The sequence below is a fragment of the Passer montanus genome, unplaced genomic scaffold, assembly GCF_014805655.1.
Source record: "Passer montanus isolate IOZ18808 unplaced genomic scaffold, ASM1480565v1 scaffold9, whole genome shotgun sequence".
In the NCBI taxonomy this organism is placed as follows: Eukaryota; Metazoa; Chordata; class Aves; order Passeriformes; family Passeridae; genus Passer; species Passer montanus.
In genome coordinates, this window is record NW_024374367.1 from 15,509,318 (window position 1) to 15,528,856 (window position 19,539).

Consider the following 19,539-nt stretch of genomic DNA (forward strand, 5'->3'; position numbering starts at 1 on the left):
TGGGAATAAAAGCAGGGTATGAGGTGTTTTGGGGGAAACGTGTTTGAGTTTTTTTGTTGAAATGCTGGACACAGCAGAGCCACTGCTGGGTGCAAAGGAGCAGCCAGGCTGTGTGCTCCCCACCACTGGGGTGGGACAGGAAAGTGGCTGCTGCTGGAGCTCAGGAGTGGGGCAGGATGAGTGCCAATGTTGTTACTGCAGCACCTGGCATCACCTCCATCACCTCCACTCCTCCCAGCTCTGCTCCTTTGTGCCCTTACCCAGGGCAGCTTTGCACTTCACAGCTCCTACACCTCACCAGCTCTCACAAACTTCTCAAAAGGCCACAGCATTCCACCTGCAGCTCATTTCAGATCTGATTAATGCCACTGCTGGGCAAAGTACCCAACAAGAGTTGGTTCCACTTGGGATTGGTGTCATGCTGTTTGCCAAGAAAAGATTTTGATGGAGCCATGTCAAAATTATTTATTGAGGCAGCAAAAAGCATAAATTACACGTCACTTCTGGAAGGGGAGCACTTAAGAAAGGTGCACAAATGCCCACGAGAAATGAGGCAGAAGTGTGTCCATGGGGGCTGCTTTGCCCCTCAGGTCTTTGCAGGGAGGAGTTGCTGGGGTGGTGCCCTCAGAATGGTGCTGTTCTTTTTTGGAGGTTACTGAAAAGTCAGAGTTATGTGGTTAAAGATCTTGTCACAAAAAGCATCCCAGGTGTCTCTGTCTACACAGCTTAAGGCACAGCCTTTTTCCATTGTCACTGCTTGGACCTTCAGGCCTTGGACACACCCCATGGGACCCTTGTGCCTTAAATCAGCATTTTGGGGTCTGGGTTTTGTGCTGTGTCTGCCTTTCTGAAATTCCGACTCTTCCCACAGGCTGTGACATGAAAAGGCTGGAGGTAAACAAAGAGAAACAAGCAGGAGAACAAGCTCTCCTTGCTCTGTGATGAGACTGAGGAAGTATTTGTTTTAGCTCTGTGTCAGAGTGCCTCCCCTGAGATTCCCCCTGGAGTTTTTCCGAAGCTGGCTGGTGACTGCTGCTCATGGGGTGCAGAAGAGGGGGGTACCTGCATGACCACACTGATTTTGGGGCGTGGAGGGCACTGAGTGCCCTCATGCCAGAGCAAGTCACTGACACCATCCTCCTGTGGGCTCACCTCCAGGAGAAGATGTTATTCCTAGGGAAGGACAGCAGCTGCTCTCTCCTAGAGCAGAGAGCAAACCAGGAGAACATTCAGTTGTGGTTTTTATCAAGACTCTAACCCCATCAGCCTCTGCAAGTGAGTGAAGGGAAAAGCCTGCCCAAACTGTCCCAGAGGGCCCCTTTGCCTTGCAGCACTCCTCCCAAATGGTGGGGCTTTAACCCCGATGCCTGCAAGTACACAGAAAAATTTATGGAGCTCTTTGCTGTAATGAAATTCCTTATAATGGCTGCAAATTGCACGAAATTTGAAACGATTCTTGAATCGCAGAGTGCACTTCATGAATTTTCAAGAGCAGTAAAAACAGAGAGTATTAATGAAACTGTGATCTAGGAAACCTGCTCGATTTTTCTTTTTTTAATATCTGCAGGTACAACCCTGTGTTTCATCTTCTTACACTTCCCCATCCTCCCAGGGCAGGCTGGGGATTGGAGAAGGAGCAAGGAGCAGCAGGGAAGGGTGGAATAAGGTGAGCAGCTCCATGAAATTCAGACTAGCAGGGAGGTAAAATTTTCATCATGTTGGCAAAGAGAGAAAGTAATGAGTCTTTGGGTGTCGGGGAATTTTATACTGGAGAGAAACTCCTGGGAGCAACCAAGGTAGCAGCAAGCAGCTGAACCTGGACAAGCTCCCTGAAATTGGATTAAAATCATACAATGCATTAGTACAGCATCTCCAGGTTGAGTAGAATTGTACCCTGGATTTATTTCTCTCCCTGTGTGTGTTCCAGGATCTCCAAAGGGGGTAAATGTAATATTCAAGTGCTGTCAGAACTCCACAGAAAACATGGAGAGGTGTGACTGCTGCTAACTGGTGTTGGTTCTGCTGTCCCAAAGAGAGAGGAGAGAGCTGGAGACGATGCTGGAGCAGGGGAGGACCTCCAGCTCCAGCTCAATCCATAACAGAATCATGTAAGTAAGACAGATTTGGGGATTTTCAGTGAGACATCAAGGCTGCATAGCTGGGGACAAGCGTGTGACACAGGAATAAATTCCCTGTGCTGTTTCTGCAGAGCCCTGCTCATTCAGCTCCCACAGGCAGAGTTAATCTCAGTCACCCTCTTGGAGCATCCTGTACACAACACCTTTATTGGATAAAGGAAACACAGCACGGAGAGGAAAACAGCCAAGGATGCATCAGGATGAGCAATAAATAAAAAGGCATTAAAGAAATTAATAAGGAATTAGCACTTCCATTAAGGGGAGATGTGTTCATTGTGGACTGGTAATTGCTGCTTGCTGCGTGTTTCAGGGAGAAATTTCTAATTACATGGAGCCTTTAATTCATCACTTATGGTTTGACTGTCACAGACACAAATCCAAAGTGTAGCTGTGCTTCCTCACTGTGCATTTGGGGAGTTTTGGCCTTTGCTATATAGCATCCAGAGCCAGAGTATAATTAAAAATAAATTCAATATTCCAAATACTCAAAGCAAACACCAGAGGTCTGGATATTTTGGCCATGAGGGATGCACTGAGCAGCTTTGGCCAGGCATAAATGAAGGTTCCTGGGGAAATCACTGACACAATCAGGTGCATTTAATGAAAAAATGAGGTAAGGGCAAACAAACTTTAACAAATTCACCTCACTCAATATATGGGTTTGTTGTATAAGATTAAATTGAATAACTCTCTTACCCCACCAATTCTGCTGAATGTTACTGCTGATAATTAATGAGGCTGATTATTTTTGCTTTGTGTATTTATGCAAACTCAGCTTTTCCTCAGAATTAAGCAAAGCTTGTGACGTCCCCCCACACTTGTTGAATGCCTGATCCTTGGTTATATTGTAATAAAAAAAAATGCTAATACTTACATTTGGCATATTATAGCCACAAGCAGCAATGTGCAGGACGTGGTCACACAGAGCAGAGTGAGAATCCAGGCTGTGGAATTCTCCAGTTTGTTTTGCCCTGAATTTCAAGGGGAAAAAAAAAAAGAAATTAAATGCATTATTTTAGTACAGATTATTTGAAATATGTTTAGCATGTAAATATTGTAAATATTTCATTAGCTGTTTAATGTGGTTGTATTCAGGTCACAAATTAACATGCAGATTTTGAAGACTTGATACCTAGAATAAGAAATTGATTGTAGAGCTTCCATGGTACTGAATTTTTGATTTCAACAATAATTGTCTTTTATTTTGATATAAAGAGAGAATAAGTAGCTGAGAAAGTAGCAGGAACCTGTATTGTGCCAATGAACTGCAACAAGCCCCTAAAAACTCCTTTCCATGAGGAAAAACTGCATTAAGTGGTCCTGCCCTTGGATATTGTTGAGATTTAAGTAAATTTTTAGGGAAGACCAATTTTGTTTTGCCATCAGAGTGGATTTTCCAAGTTTGCTGTGTGAGCCAAGAGAGGAGGTCAAGGGGATGTGTTGGAGAAATGAGGCAAAACACTGAAAATGTGAATTCATGGTACAAGAGGGGAAATGTAGTAAACAGGAGAGTGTAACTGAGTATTTTTTAAGTGAAAACAAGGAAGTTGAGAAACTCCAGAGATAAGAGCAAAGGAGGATGTCTAAGAACAAACAGTTGATAACGTGCAGTGATAAAGGAACTGTTATTTCCACAACAACTTGGTCAGCAAGCAGGAAATACAAAACAGCCTGGGGCAAATGCTCCAAAGATGCTAAAATCATGTTCTTTTTTTCTCCCAGCATTTAAGGGCTGAGATAGTTTCAGTAAATCTAATTCAAATCCCTGTTTTCCTGTTTCCTATTAGAATTTTGTGATGTTGGGCACGCTCCTGATTAGGCAGGATTTGTTCCCCAGCATTGGGGATGCTAAAAGATGCTAAAGTCATGCTCTTTTTTCCCTCAGCATTGAAGGGGTGAGATAATTTCAGTGAACCAATGGCCTCTCATATTTATTTCCAGCATGAACATCACAATGAGGGCAGAGAAACACCTGAAAAAACTGCAGTGAGGCAAGAAAAGGCCTTGAGTTTGAAGCAATCCCTGGAAATATTACAAAGCATTGCCTAAAACCAATCCTCTTGCAAGTAGTTTATTTTTAATGGAACGGATTTAAATCCCTTTGGCATTAACAAGGCAGGTTTTTCCTTCAAATCCCTGTTTTGCTGTTTCCTGTTAGAATTCTGGGGTGTTGCACAGGCAGCACTGGCTCCCAGCAGTGGAGCAATGGGAATTCTCACCAACATAGATGATTTCACTCCAGTCACTCCAGGCCCCTGGGGCACGGCAGAGGTGGTTGTGCTTGGCCCTGATCCTGATGGAATATCTGCTGCTGGCATCCACCCGCAGCTGGAAACTGTTGGAGGAGATCTTCAGGATCTGTCAGGAACACAATTTGTGCTCTCAGAGATTAATTAACACTCAAGCATTCAAAAAAAACCAAATTTGCACCATGTTTATCTTTTTATTGTTTTTGTTAACTGTGAGCTGCTGGCCTTGCTTTGGAGGTAAGAGCCCCATTTTTATAGGTCCTAACACACCAATATTCCAGGGAAAATTCCTGGGAAATGCCTAATTTCTCCATTCTTCCTGCAGATTCTCAGTGCAGCATTTTCAAGACGGTAAAAACTGTTCTGAGCCCAGATGCATAAGCTGAATAAATCCAATTTTGTCCTGCTTTCCCAAGTTCCTTGGGGATGGTTTGTTGCAAATTGAAAAGGCATTGAGGAAAAGAGGAAGGCAAATTCCAGCTGGAGAGGACAGGAATGTTGGATGATCTTAGATGCTGGAGGAGCAATTACCTGCTTGTTGCCTGACTTCAGGTTGATGAGATAAAATTCATATTCAAAACATTCCTCGTGGAAAGGAGAAATTGGCTTCTCCCACATGGCCAGGAGGTCGTTTTGCTCCAGGGATATGCTGATATTTCTGGGAATATTCACTTTCTCTGCAAAAAGAGAACCATACAGGTGAGTTATTTATAGAGACAAGTTTAAATACTAAAAACCTGGAGCATTTCATAACCTGATAGTGTTTCAAAGTAGGACCTATAATTATTGAATTTATTTCCCTTTTTGGACTGAAAAGATAAGGATTTAGGAGGAATAACTACATTGCTGGTAATAGTTATAGGAAAACAGTTTGGAAAATCCACTTAAAAGTTTTGGAAAATTAGGTTACTGGAGAAAGAGAAATTTATTAAATTAATTTCCATAGAAGTATTAAATTAATGATACAATAGTTAAAAAAATTTCATTTCCAGAAAAAAAAAATGCAGATGTAGCCAGGAAAGTTATTCAAAAATTGAAGAAATTCAGAGGAATTCACCTGCTGTTATGGGGATGATTTCTAAGAAGAAAATTTGTGATATTTTTCTCTTAGTGAAGTCATGAAAAAGAGAACTATTATTTGTTTAAAAAAAGAAAAACATGGAACTAATGCGGGACAGTAAATCACTGGTGTAGATGAAAGATGATAGGATATTCCCTTTTTATTATCATGGCTGATATTCCCTTTTATTCCAGACTAATGCCTTCCTTTACAGGACAGGGTTAACTTGAACATCATGTGTCTTACTCCTTTTAAATGAAGGCTGCAAAATTATGGATAATAAAAACAGTGTTTTAAAGTATATTGGCTAAATCAACTGAAAATTAATATTGGAAATAATGCTTTGGCTAACAAACAGAATAACTAATTGCCTTTACTAGCTTTTAGTTTTGCCATTCTATAATTTCCAATAGATGATTAAAATCAAATTTAGCTAAAACAATCCAGTCATTTCTTCCAATTCCCTTAAGATGACTATACAAAATCAACACATCCTTTCACCTGCATCAAGAACCACTCAATCCAAAAGAACTTCCTCACATTTTGACAATCCTGCCAGTCATTTTTGATACTTTTTTTAATGTATTCCTACTCACCAATGGCATTTTGGTTAAATAACTGCTGAAAAGGCTTGATTGCAGCACGTTTGCTGGAGCCATTGATGTGAATGACAATGAGGTTGTCAATCTCACCAGGTTTAATCTGAGTACTTGAAAATCTGCACTCGGTATTCCTGCTCCACTTGTCCTTGGTGTAAGTGGGACATTCCTCTGTGTGTGTCTCATACCTAAATTAAAATGCTGGTGAGACAAATGCTCCTAAAGAAATTCACTGCTGCCTGGAGAAGCAGCAAACACCAACCTGTAAAAGAGGAAGTATTTGGTGTCTTCTGGAGCCCCTTGGCCAGGGAGCCAAGTGCAATGGAGGGAGACATTGCCAGAGATGGTGACGTGGGTGACACAGGACAGGTTGGTGACAGAGGTCTCTGCAGCACCTGGAGAGGCAAGGGATTACAGAGCAGAAAGAAAACCTCACTGCAAAAATCATGACAAGTTCCTGTTGCTAAAGGACTTTGATTCCAGTTTGGGCCATTGTAGCTGTGTCTGTTGTATCCAATTCTCCTCCTTTTTTGTTCCAGTTTGGGCCACTATAGCTGTGTCTGTTGCATCTAATTTTCTGCCCTTTTTATTCCAGTTTGGGCCATTGTAGCTATGTCTGTTGCATCCACATCACACAGCTCTGTGGCTTGGGAAGGATGCAGATTCCCAAGCAGTGAGTAAAGCTGTGCCATACAGAACCGTGCATTTCATGTGGAACAATATCCTAGGTGCACCATGCTGGGTTAACTCAGCATTAGCAAGGCATTGTTAGAAAATTTTATAGGTGTTGTTGACATTTTGCACCTCCAGATTGTACTCCAGGCTCCAGTGCAGTAGGGAAAGGTCTGGACTAAATCCTTTTGTAGCAGGTAGAGCGGAAAACGCTGTATTTTTATTTTAAAGAACTAAACCTGTCACCTTTTAATGTTTAACTCACAGATTGGGGCAGAACACAAACCCCAGGCCTTCCCTGGGTTTTCTTACCTGGCAGAGGTGGGAGGTTTCCCTCCACCCAGTCACTGCTCATCTGGAGGTCCTCCTGGAGGAGCAAGGTGCGCACGCGGGCGGAGAAGCCGTTGTGAAGCGCCGCTGTTCGCACACTCTGAGTCCTCCTGGTGTCATACTTGAAACAGAAAATACCAAATAACCACAGGGGATGGGAGGCAAAATAAGGGACCTGCAAAGACTGAGCCACACATTGGGGTGAGTTGAATGAGGAGCCAGTATTTAAAGCCAGGATCCATCCTCCCCTCGAGACGAAAACTGCAATTCCCAAGGCTCGTCCCAGCAGAGCTGTGTCCACAAGGATGGCTGAAAGGTGTCGTACTTGAAACAGAAAATATCAAATAACCACAGGGAATGGGAGGCAAAATAAGGGACCTGCAAAGACTGAGCCTCACACTGGGGTAAGTTCAGTGAGTTGAATGGGGAGCCAGTGTTTAAAGTCAGGATTCATCCTCCCCTCGAGACGAAAACTGCAATTCCCAAGGCTCGTCCCAGCAGAGCTGTGTCCACAAGGATGGCTGAGAGGGAATCTCTGCAGTTCCCAAAGCATGGGTTAAAATAAAAGAGAACAGCAGGGATTTAGCCTTCTTAGGATCCTTGATTTATTTTTTCTCTTACCTCTTCTGGCTCAGGGCTCAGGATTTTCACATCGTATCTGATGGTGGAGTTGTTTTGTTCCTGAGCAGGGTTTGGCTCCCAGTGTAACAGCACTTGTGCTAATGCAGAGACTGTGAGGGTGAAATTAACAGGTGGCAAAACCTGAACTGGAAAAGAGAAAACAGAAATATCCATCAGTGTCCAATACAGTGAATTGTTTAGAGCAATACCTCTTTGCAAGCAGTGAGCAATACAAGCAAATAATTTCATCTCAATATTATATTCTCTCAATAGCTCCTTGTAAAATATATCTAATATTTGACCAAAAAAAAAAAACCCTTTAAATAACCAAAACCCTTTAAATAACCAAAACCCATCAAATAAGAGTTTATTAAAACTTAGCTTGAAAAATGAAATTTTTACAACAGTTTCTACTAGTTGTAATATATCACAGTTGTATACTGTGATATATTACATTTGGCTTGTTAATTATGTTCAGAGTTTTCATCTTGGTCGTCATTGTCACAGAGACAAGAAACGGGGCTGATGGAGTGATCAACTGCATGAACAATTCTCACCCACATCAGCTTGCTGGAGAGGGCAGCATGGGGGGCTTTCAAAGATTTCAAAACAGCCACAAGAAGCTGCATGTGAGAGTAGCGCCAAAATGATGAACAGAGGAATTAAGCACAAATGGAAGAAAACACAGAAGGATGGGAAGGATAATTTAAAATGACAGGGCAAGAGGGATTCCTGGAGCTCTCTTGGAAATGAGGAGGATCTCATGCTGGGGGAAATGTTAGCAAATAAATAGCAGGGCAGTGAAATAATCAATCTGCTCCCCTCCAGCTCTTCAGAGCCTGCTCTCCCTTATTTGCCAAACCCCAGGCAGTTGAGGGCCATCAGCCCTGGCAGTGCCCAAGGCCAGGTTGGATGTGACTCTGAGCAACCTGGGACAGTGGAAGGTGTCCCTGCCCATGGCAGGGGGTGGAACTGGATGGGCTTTAATGTCCCTTCCAACCCAAACCATTCTGGGGTTCCATGATCAGCTCCCACTTCTGGTCTCCTGTGATTCCAGCCTTTGATGCCCAGGAGTTCACACTGCAGTAGGAAAACTGCCCTAAAAAGGCTCAGAAAGTCCCAACACAATTGTTTCCCCATGACTGGAGATTCTTTCCTCCCACAGCAAACCAGGCCCCAGCTGGGAACAGTGTGGGACAGGGCACAGTCCCAGGAGGCAGGACAGCAATGGGCCCATGGCACACTGCTTCATCCACGTGTGGAACAGTGCCCAGCACAAAGAGGGACCTTGGGCACCCACCAGGGCACTGCCCTGAGGAAGCTCCTCACCTCCTGCACCTTGAGGTGTGTTTGTTGTCCAGAGGAGGAGCAGGAAAACTGGCATCCCACTGGCCATCATCTTTGGGTGGTGGATGGGCACAGCCAGGCATCAGCACACCAGCCTTGGCACCATTTCACAGGAGCTAAAAATGAGCACAAGCCAAGGGTTAAACACCCAACCCATGGATCACGATCTATCCCCATCATCAAAGCACTGAAACTGCTGCCTTGCAGGGATAGACTCTTCTTTTCTTGCAGGAAAATGCTTCTTGTGAGACCTAAATTTAATACAGGTACACATTTCACCTTGCTCCCTTTGCCAGCCCTCTCTGAAAAGCTGCTGCTTTCAAACCTTCATGAGGGGATGTTCAGGGCATCCGTGGAATTAGAGCATTTCTCCATGGAAGGTAAGTCAGGTTTGTGTAGACTGGCTTTGGGGAGAGTCCCATTTCCTCCAAGAACAGGAATAACCATATTTTAGCTCCCGCTCTATATAAAATAGCTGCTTATTGGCATTTACTGTCTAGTTACTCCTCCACTAAAGCTTTCTAAAGACACAGTCACTGCTCATCACCTCACGGCTAATTCTCCACTGTTAATTATTGGGTGTAAGAGAAACTGCTTTGTTCATTTCTGATTTCAATGAACAACAATTTTTAATGCTTAAACCCAGCATTTTCCAATGGATTGTTCCATGAATTACTGGGAGAAAAAAAAATAAATCTCTGTGTAATCATTCATGTATAACCTAATATAAAAATGGGCATTCAGAACAGCAGCTTTCCAAAATGTTCCTACTGAAGAGAAATGCAGCCCCCCAGCCCAATCTCAGCACCTCCCTGGGGCACTACAGCAATTGCTCACATGGAAAACATAATATTTTCCAATGGTAATGAGCAGGAATAACCCAGGGACTGGAAGCACTCCCACTGATCACAGTTGGAATAATTCTGCTGTACAGTAACTATTTTTCAAAGTGCAGTCTGAGTGCTGAGTTCATTAAAATGACACATCATCTACAGTAGAGTGTGTTTTTAATGTCCAAGTCCCCTCATTATCTATGTTCACATTTTGTGCCTCTCTGCTTTCCTGACAGCCCAAATGTGCACATGGCCAGCTGAAACTCAGGAGTTTGCTAATGGGTTATTCCTGGGGCGCCAGGGTTTGATTTTGTGTACATTGGGTTATGGAATGACATCCTGGCCAGGCATTTTGGTTCTCCCAAAATGTAGCAAGTCACAGACAATGGGACAAATATTCTTTACAGCACATTTATGCCTGCACAAATTACTGGCATCAGGCTTTCTTTGCTGCATCCTTTCATTTAGCTGATGAGACCAGTAAATAATAACTTTTTTCTCCATTTAGAAGTAAAAATTCATTTTCCTCACATCCCTGAAAATAAAAAAAAACAACTTTGGGAAAGAAGCTTCATTAGTTTCATTGTTGAGAGCATTCACTCATTTTTTTCCTAAAAAACAGCAATAATTTCAGTACCTTATTTTTAAAAAATCTTTTAAAAGCCTCATGTTTTGCAAGTGCTTAGCATTCACATCTACTTGAATAACCTCTGTGTTGGTTTCAGGCATTATCATAACTACAACAGATGACTCTCCCTTGGGTTTACTTAAAATGGGTTTGGCTACCTGTGGATTATTTTTTTTTAATTTGTCCACAAAAAGCTAAGGGTTCTGATTTTCTTTTCCCTATACTTTCAAAAAGATCCTAAAGATTATTTTTTAGGCCTAAAAGTATTTGCATGTATTACATCTTATATTTTCTGTGCAGCACGTTATTGAACTGAAACTGGATATAAAATATTACTTCAGATGAATCCTAAATTATTATCCTGTTCTTTTCAGTTTATTTTTACTTGCTTTGTTTTCCAAAATGCTATTTGTCTTTTTCTTGCAGCCAGACTAAGATTGACAGCCCAACTTTTGGAAGCTGAATTTCTGCAGCTGTGTAAGACCACAGCCCCTGAGAACAAACCGCAGTCTGTGATACCCTGCTTCAAGGGAGAAATTGCTGAAAAGAGAATCAAAATAAGTGTATGCGAGTAAAGATGGTAACTAGAAGGCTACAGGAGGATTGTGCTCCTCACAAAAATGGATATGGTAAGTTTGCAGGACAAAGTTTTGGTTGTATAAGTAATAAGCAGAGGGTAAAGGGGATATCCCTTTGTGCAAGGAATATATTCCTTTTAGAAGGACAGTAGAAATCCAAAGCACAAAAACCAGCCTCCTATAAGTAATGATTGTCTCCCTTAACAGCTGAAGTGTCCCAGTACCTCACAAGCAACAGAGAAGCAGCAGATTCCAGGTGCTTTTCCCAGTGCAAACTGACTTTAAAAAGCAGGCGCTTTGCAGTTCAAAAGCAGGCACAAGGCAGACCCAGAGCACGCCCGACACCCCGGGAGGTTACCTGGGCATCTCAGAGTCCTGGCAAGAGCTGGGTCTGTCTGTTCCCCATCCCCTGGGTGCTCTCCCTGTGGGTTTCTTTTATAACTGCTGCCTCCCAAGTGCCAGCAGGGCTGGTACCTCAGAAGAGATGGCAGAGGACAAATTAGATAAGCACGCCTTGAAAAAGGGAACTGTGTTCATTAAAATGACACATCATCTACAGTAGAGTGTGTTTTTAATGTCCAAGCCCCCTCATTATCTATATTCACATTTTGTGCCTCTCTTCCACGGGGTGGAAGGCTCCATACAGGCATGGTCCAGCCCAGAAATGGGGTTATTTTATTTATTGAGTGTTAATTATATACAATGGTCTGAGAGTTCTCTGATGACTTTTCAAGAGCAGGAATGTGATGACTGACTGCAAAGAAATAACCCACAGCCACACTGCTGATATCCCAATGTGTTCTTCCCCTAGCAAATCAAACCCACACATTGCTGGAGAACTGTGCATGTTTTATCCAGGTTTTTTTATGCAATCTTGTCCAAAGCTCTGGCCATCCAGCCACGCAGCATTTTGGGAAGTTACCGGTACCAGAGCAAAACCTAATATTGTGCTGAGAGCTTGGAGCTGAGATCCACAGGGTTGGATAACTTCTGCATTGCCCAGAGAAGCTGTGGATGCCCCATCCCTGGAAGTGTTCAGGGTTGGATGGGGCTCATGGAAGGTGTCCTTGCCCATGGCAGGTGGTTGGAACGAGGTGATCTTTAAAGTTCCTTCCAGCCCAGCCCATTCCATGACTCTGTGATGGTACTGCAGGCTCACAAACAGGACAGGGAAGAGAATCCAACCCAGGGAAGACCCTGCAGAAAGTGGGGCTGTATGTGATGGAGTTATAGGAAGGATGAGGAGAAGGCTAATGACTCACCCTCATTAACAACCTGTCATCCAAGTTATTAATGTGCAGGTGACACAAGCTTGGAGGGGCGAGTGCTTTGGGGCTCAGGACACAATTAAAGCTCCTGCCAAATTGGTGAAAGTGGGTGTAATTCAATGTGGACAAGATCTCCACTGCATTTAGCCATTATCAAGTGCACATTAATAGCTGTAAATAATAAATTATCGCTCATATCACTGATATCTGCTCCACAGAACAGGATGCGGTTTTGGGTCAGGAGGAATCCCCATTCCTGGGGCGGTTTAAAGCTCTATGGATGTGGCTCTTGGGGACAGGGTTTGGTGGTGAGCCTGGCAGTGCTGGGGAGCAGCTGGACTTGATGATTTCAGAGGGCTTTTCCAAAATTATGACTTTGTCATTTCAATGATTCAAACATTTAAATGCTACCGAATTCCTTCTCACTGGGAGGAGAAGAAACTCATCAATTCCATCCCAGTTATTTTGCCATTACCAAACTGTGTATTTTCCTCCCTGCTATAACTCGTTTTCCCATTGTAAGTCCTTTTCTCTAAACTGAGACAAAGCCACAGTAAATATTTTAGGTCTTTTATTGAGTGCTGTGTCCATTTCTGTCCCCTCAGTTTGGGAAGGACATTGAGGGGCTGGAGCTCATCCAGAGGAGGCAGCGAGGCTGGAGAGGGGCTGGGAACACAAACCCTGAGAGGAACCAGAGGGAGCTGGGGGTGCTCGTTTGGAGAAAAGGAGACTCAGGGGTGCCCTCATCACTGCACAGCTCCTGAAAGGTGCCTGTGCTCAGCTGGGGCTGGGCTCTGTCTGCAGGCACTGACACAACCAGAGCACACAGCCTCCAGCTGCAACAAGGGAGATACAGGTTGGATAGTAGGAAGAAGTTTTTTACAGAAAAGGTGATAAAGTTCTGGAATGGCTGCCCGGGGAGGTGGTGCAGTCACCATCCCTGGGTGTGTTTAACAAAGCCTGGATGTGGCACTGGGGGCCAGGGTTTAGCTGAGGTGTTGGGGCTGGGTTGGACTCGATGATTTTGACGGCCTCTTCCACCCTGGTCATTCTGTGATTCCGTGAGGGTTTTTAGGAATCTCTCCCGGCTGAGCGCAGGCGGGGCGGTCCCGCTGAGGGAGCGGGGGCGGAGCGGGGCCTGGCCCGGTGCCGATCCCGGTGGTGCTGCCTCAGCGAGCCCGGCCCCGGGGCGGTGCCGATCCCCGAGCCCGGCCCCGGGGCGGTGCCGATGCCGGCGGTGCCGCTCCCCGATCCGGCGCCGCTCTGAGCTCATCGCCCGGCGCCGCCGATGCCGGAGCTGGGCCGCGGTGCGTGAGCGCGGGGCGGCGGAGCGGCCGTGCCCGCGGATGTGGGCTGAGCTGTGGCTCGTGCCCCGCAGGGCCGGGCTGCGGCTGCTGCGGCGGCGGCACGGCGGGAGCGGCGCCGGGAGCGGCACCATGAGGCTGCAGGCGCCGCAGTTCCAGGCGCTCTTCACGCCCGGGCTGCGCAGCGTGGCCGGTGAGTGCGGGGAGGAGGCCCCGCAATGTCCCTGAGCGCAGCCCCGGGGTGCTTCGGGTTGGGAGGGACCTCAGAGCCCACCCAGTGCCACCCTGCCATGGCAGGGACACCTCCCACTGCTGCTCCAGCCTGGCCTTGGGCACTGCCAGGGATCCAGGGCAGCCCCAGCTGCTCTGGGAATTCCATCCCAGCCCCTCCCCGTCCTCCCAGGGAAAGCTCGCTCCTGAACCTGCCCTCCTCACCTTATTGCCCTTCCCCCGTCACTCCATGCCCTGGTAAAAAGAGCATTTTTCTGCTCCCAGAGCCTTCTCCATGCTGAACTCCCTCAGGGACAGGTCAGAGCTCGTGTTTCCCTTTGTAGGCTGATTCTATTATGCTCTGTTGTTCCTAGAGAAATTTAGGCTCATGGTTCACTGTTCTTTGCTGTAAATAATCTGAATTCTTTTCCCTTGTCAGCCCCTGACTGTTCAAAGTGATCCCCAGCCCAGAGTTCCCAGGACCAATTAGAGACCTGCCAATAGTTAAGTTTCCAGAAAAGCTTCAGAAAAATAAATCAGAATGACAGGGAACATACCCGTGGGTGCTCAGCTGTGCCACAAATTAGTGCATTTTGCATGAAGCTGTGAGTTATTTGCTGCTTTCTGCATAATTGAGTGTTTATTCCTACATTTATGATATTAATTTTGTGAGAAGGCAGGTAATGGCTGATTGTGCCGTGGGTTTATTGCTGTTTGCTTTTCCTTCCCTTCCCAGAACTGTTTGAGAAGAAGAACTATGAGCTGAGGATAGCAGGAGGGGCTGTGAGGGATTTACTGAGCGGAGTGACACCGCAGGACATCGATTTTGCCACCACAGCCACACCAGCAGAGATGAAGGAAATGTTCACAGCAGCTGGGGTCCGTCTGATCAATAACAAAGGAGAAAAGCACGGAACCATCACTGCCAGGGTTGGTTTGGATCTTTTCTGCCTGTCTGTGGATGTCCAGTAGAAAATTTGCTCCTTATTTCTTAAAGTATCACAGCAAGAGTTTAAATGAGACCCTTCTTTAAAGCCTGGAGTGATTTTTTTTTTGATTATTCATTGTAGAATTCAATAATTATCGTATTTTAATGCAAGTAACTCATTCGTGCTGCTGTGTCATCACCAGAAAAAATAATGTTGGCTGCCCACACATGATCCTGATGTTTCCTGCTCCTGATTTCCTCTACCTTGCTATTAGTCCACCTCCTGCAGGAAGATTTCTGTGTAGAAAATAAATAATGTCAAGCTTATTTTCCAAAGTTCCTATTTCTCAGCTCTGTATGAAAACCCTGCACGCGTTGCTGTGCATGTGTCCACCCACTGGACACAAACACAGGGCTAAGAAATTAGCAGCTTTTGCATTTAATTTCATGTGATGAAGTTAATTCCAGCTGTGTTGAAGTAACGCTGTTTGGGATTTGCAGCTGCATGAGCAGAATTTTGAAATCACCACTCTCCGAATCGACGTTGTCACCGACGGGCGGCACGCAGAGGTGGCGTTCACCACGGACTGGCACAAGGATGCTGAGAGGAGGGACCTCACTGTCAACTCCATGTTTTTAGGTACATTTGAAAAACAATGTGGATGAAGCAGTGGATTTGAGTTCTGCCACTGAGTTCTGTCTCTGTGTCAAAAATCTGTACAAATACATGAGGTGATCTGGCAGACCAGCTCAAACCACACAACTTCTCATTTCCAAATGAGAGTGGTTCATTGTGCCAGCCACATTTGTAAATTGATATTCTGGTTTTTCATTGGTTTCTAGGTTTGGATGGAACACTTTATGATTTCTTTGATGGCTATGAAGACTTGAAAAACAAGAAAATCAGATTTGTGGGCAAGGCAGCTGAGAGAATACAAGAAGATTATTTAAGAATCCTGAGATACTTCAGGTAAGGGGTTTTGCCTTTCCTTGATAAATAAACTGTACAAAGTTTCAAAAACATGCAGAAAGATACCAGTGATGTAAAAAGAGTTGTAATTGCCATATTTCCTTTCCAACCTAAATGATTTTATGATTGTAAGTGGAATAAGTTGTATAATTGTAAGAATTGTTTTTGTTTTTGTTTTTTTTATTTTGTTTTAATTGTTTTTAATTATTCGACTAGTTGTAAGTGTTCTAATCTAACATCCAGGGGTTTTATTTGGCAGATTTTATGGAAGAATTGCAGAGAAACCTGGAGATCATGAACCTATTACACTGCAAGCAATTAAAGAAAATGCCAAAGGCTTGGCTGGAATATCAGGAGAAAGGATTTGGGTGGAACTGAAAAAAATTCTTCTTGGAAACCATGTCAATCATTTGGTTCAGCTTATGTATGAGCTGGATATTGCCCAGTACATAGGTAAAGTAAAATGAAATTTGATTTCCTACTCTTGTATCTTATGCAGAAAGAATTTTGTGCCAAATGAGATCAAACTTGGGTTTACACAGAAATCAGATTTTATTTTTATCCTGTGCTAACACCCACTTTTCTTCTTAACAATTCTTTGTACTTTTTGTGTGTTTTTAGGGCTACCACTTGATGGGAATTTAGAGGAATTTGCCAGAGTCAGTAAAAACATCCAAAATCTGTCTCCAAAACCCATGACTGTCCTGACATCCTTGTTCAAGGGGAAGGATGATGTCACAAACCTGGACCTGAGGCTGAAAATCTCCAAGGAAGAAAAAAACCTTGGCCTTTTCTTGGTGAAGCACAGACAGGAGTTAACCAAAGGCTCAGGGCCAGAACCACTTAGACCATACCAGGACTTCTTGATGGATGTGAGTGGAGTTCAGACTGCTCCATTTGGGGCTGCACAGGGAGCTGAATTCATTGGAAGGCATTCCTCAAAAACAAACCTGTTGTGTTTTAGCAGCTCTGAGCACCCTGTGCTCTGGAATTGCTCTGCAGCAATTTTTGGACTGATTTAAAAGTCGTTCAGGGTGGAAAATGTCACATTCAGTTTCTTGTGACCTTACCTGGGACTGGCAGTTTGCTGTGCTGTCGTGCTGAGATGTGAAAGAGGAGCTGGACCTCAAGGAGAATTTGGCTTTTTTCTGTATAATTCAGCTTTGAATTGTGACTGGAAAATCAGTGCAATTCCTGCTGTTCTTCCCAAGGCAATTTTTAGGTGATTTAGAGGCGAATTTTTAGGTGATTTTGGGGACTTTCGGGTGATTTTGGGGATTTTTATGGTGATTTTTTGGAGTGATTTTGGGTGATGTTCCTTAGGCAACCTGGGATGTTCTTCCACAGCACAGTGAGGTCATTTCCAGCTGCATTCTGCTGATGCTGAGGGCAAGGACCCATCCCCAGGGCCAGGCCTGTCTCCCTCAGGAAAGGGATCACAGCTATTACCTGGGATTCTCCAAGGATCTCCCAGAGCCTGCAAGACTCAGTTTTAACTCTGAGGCAGGAGAGAACCTTGCTCCCTAGTCCCAGCTTGGCCAAGGTCCTGCCTAACAAGGAGTAATGGGAATACTGAGCACACTTGGAGCTGGTTTTGCTGTTTCATACTGAAACCTCTCTTTTTTTTTTTCCTTTTTTCTCCTAGTCTAGGGAAGCTAACACCAACTCCAAGATCTTTGAGCTCCTGAAGTACCAAGGAGAGGAGCAGCTTTTGAAAGAAATGCAGGACTGGTCTGTGCCCTCCTTCCCTGTCAGTGGGCACGACCTCAGGAAGATGGGGGTGTCCTCTGGCAAGGAGATTGGGACAGCACTGCAGCAGCTGAGGGATGAGTGGAAAAAGAGTGGGTACCACATGGATAAAGAGGAACTGCTGAGCTGCCTGAAGAAGGTGTAAAGTGAATAATAACAGAACTGTTTGTGCCCTGATCCCAGTGGAACTGAGCTCCCAGGAAACTGAGCCTCACAGCCAACTGAGCATTTGTCACATTTTCATTACTAATTCCTAATTTCTGCAAGGAGAGGTTTTATTTTGGAATAATGTAAAACATTGTTTGCCAAATCCCACCCTCTCAACCTCTTTGCTGTTCTTAGTGATAAATATTTACTATTTTATCATGACTTCAGGCACGAGAGGTGACAGCAACATTTTTCTCCTTCTGTCTATATCAAAAAAACCACCCCAAAATGTTGTTTGCATCTTCTAGATAAAATCATGGAGGGGTTTTTATGTGCCTAGGAGAATGTGTGGAAATAATGGGCTCTACCTTAACTCTTTTTATACTTAAAGCTGGATGACAGATGGAAATACTCCAGCAGTTCCCAACGGCCTTGCCATGGAAAACCAGGCTGTTTTCTAGGACTGTTTTTATTTTCCAGAATTAGTTTTAGGTTAAAAAGGATGACTTGGCTGAGTATCATGAATTTGCAGTAGTTTTTCAGTAACTTACCACTGAGTAAACTAAATCCACAGCAAGCTGGTGAAGGTTCTACATTGTATTTTCAACTTCAGGTGTGACACAAACTATTAATGTTAATTAACATGAACAAGGGGAGATCCAGCTCCTTGTCTTGGGAATTTGGGGATTGGAGCAGAGCCATTCCTGGGCTTTATGAATGTCTTCCTATCCCTGGGGTTTGTGGTGTGCTGTTAAAAAGTCTCTTGGAGCAGCTCTTGTGTGTATAAATCTTATTGCAGGTTGAACTTTTCCTACACAACCATGGTAACAAATAAAATTCTTTGGATTTCACTTTCCTTGAATATCATTTTGCAACACTAGATGGCAACACTGGAGCAATGCTGGAATAAAATCAGCATTTTGGGCTTTCACACAACTTCCCAGCTGCCTTTGATTTTCCTGGGATGTCTGGTCCTTTAAATAAATTATCCTGAAGGTGCCTGGGAATTTGAGGGAGCCAGGGAGGGAAGAGTTTCAAGTGCTCTTTGTTAGTAAGGCAAATCTCACAAGAACAGGATCGTGCTTAATTTAATGAGGTGATTAAATTGAAGCCTCCTTTGTGTAATTTCTGGAACTACTGAAATCTTGGGAGGGAGTGACAGAACTCAGGGCTGTAGAGAGTCCTTTCAAGATTTCACCAAAGTGCAGCTTTAGGGCAATGGTGTGGAGATGGAAAATATGAACACTTACCCAACATTGCTGTCAGAGGCCAACTCCCTGTGGAGAGAGGATTTTTAAGGAGAAATCTTGAAATTTATAGTCTTGGCATGGACCAAATGGATACTCTGGACAAACTTGAGCAGGGAGATCTTCCCATGAGTGCTGAGCTTTAATTTCCAGCTGTTTGCCAGCCCTGAGAGGGGCTGGGTGTGCCTGGATCCAATCCTGCTCCCAGATTTAATCACAGGTTCATGTCTAAAGGATTTTCAGCTCTCAACTTTGTCCCCCAGGATTAACGATGACAACCCAAATCATGCATATGAACAGCAAGGAATGATTTATTTAAATTGATGCTGGCAATGATTAGCCTGAAAAGACACTAATCAGAATTATTTACTACACAGTATAGATGCTGGAGAGTGCACTATTAAATCAATCACTTCAAAGCCAGTTTAATTAGTAAATAGAAACTGATGGGTTTAATTGGAGATTATTTGGCCAAGCTGGTCACCAAAAGCAGGGGGAAGCCCATTTCCTCCTCACTGATAACACAAAGGATCCTGTTAGAAAACAGCAAAACCAGATTATTCCACAAGCACCTCCATCAACAGCCCTGCCTGGAATTCAGTGCAGGGAGCACCTCGTTCCAACACCTCTTTAGAGATCAGCCCCTGCTTGAGGTTTCCCT

The 19,539-nt window shown here is 44.2% G+C and overlaps 2 protein-coding genes across 2 annotated transcripts; one reads left to right on the plus strand and one right to left on the minus strand.

Annotated features, from left to right (window-relative positions):
* Positions 1-579: 579 nt before the first annotated feature.
* IL5RA (interleukin 5 receptor subunit alpha) lies at positions 580-9,115 on the minus strand. Its single transcript, XM_039695304.1, has 9 exons — positions 8,999-9,115; positions 7,670-7,815; positions 7,031-7,169; positions 6,309-6,441; positions 6,044-6,234; positions 4,919-5,064; positions 4,358-4,496; positions 3,013-3,109; positions 580-655 (listed from the first exon to the last, which is right to left on the minus strand). Exons 1-9 carry the CDS (start codon positions 9,066-9,068, stop codon positions 625-627), a joined length of 1,092 nt encoding a protein of 363 aa, XP_039551238.1. The 5' UTR covers positions 9,069-9,115; the 3' UTR covers positions 580-624.
* Positions 9,116-13,550: 4,435 nt separating this feature from the next.
* On the plus strand, positions 13,551-18,482 carry TRNT1 (tRNA nucleotidyl transferase 1). The gene is made up of 7 exons (XM_039734032.1): positions 13,551-13,820; positions 14,574-14,767; positions 15,267-15,405; positions 15,609-15,735; positions 15,995-16,188; positions 16,357-16,607; positions 17,381-18,482. The coding sequence occupies exons 1-7, from the start codon at positions 13,670-13,672 to the stop codon at positions 17,627-17,629; spliced, it is 1,305 nt and encodes a 434-aa protein (XP_039589966.1). The 5' UTR covers positions 13,551-13,669; the 3' UTR covers positions 17,630-18,482.
* Positions 18,483-19,539: the final 1,057 nt, after the last annotated feature.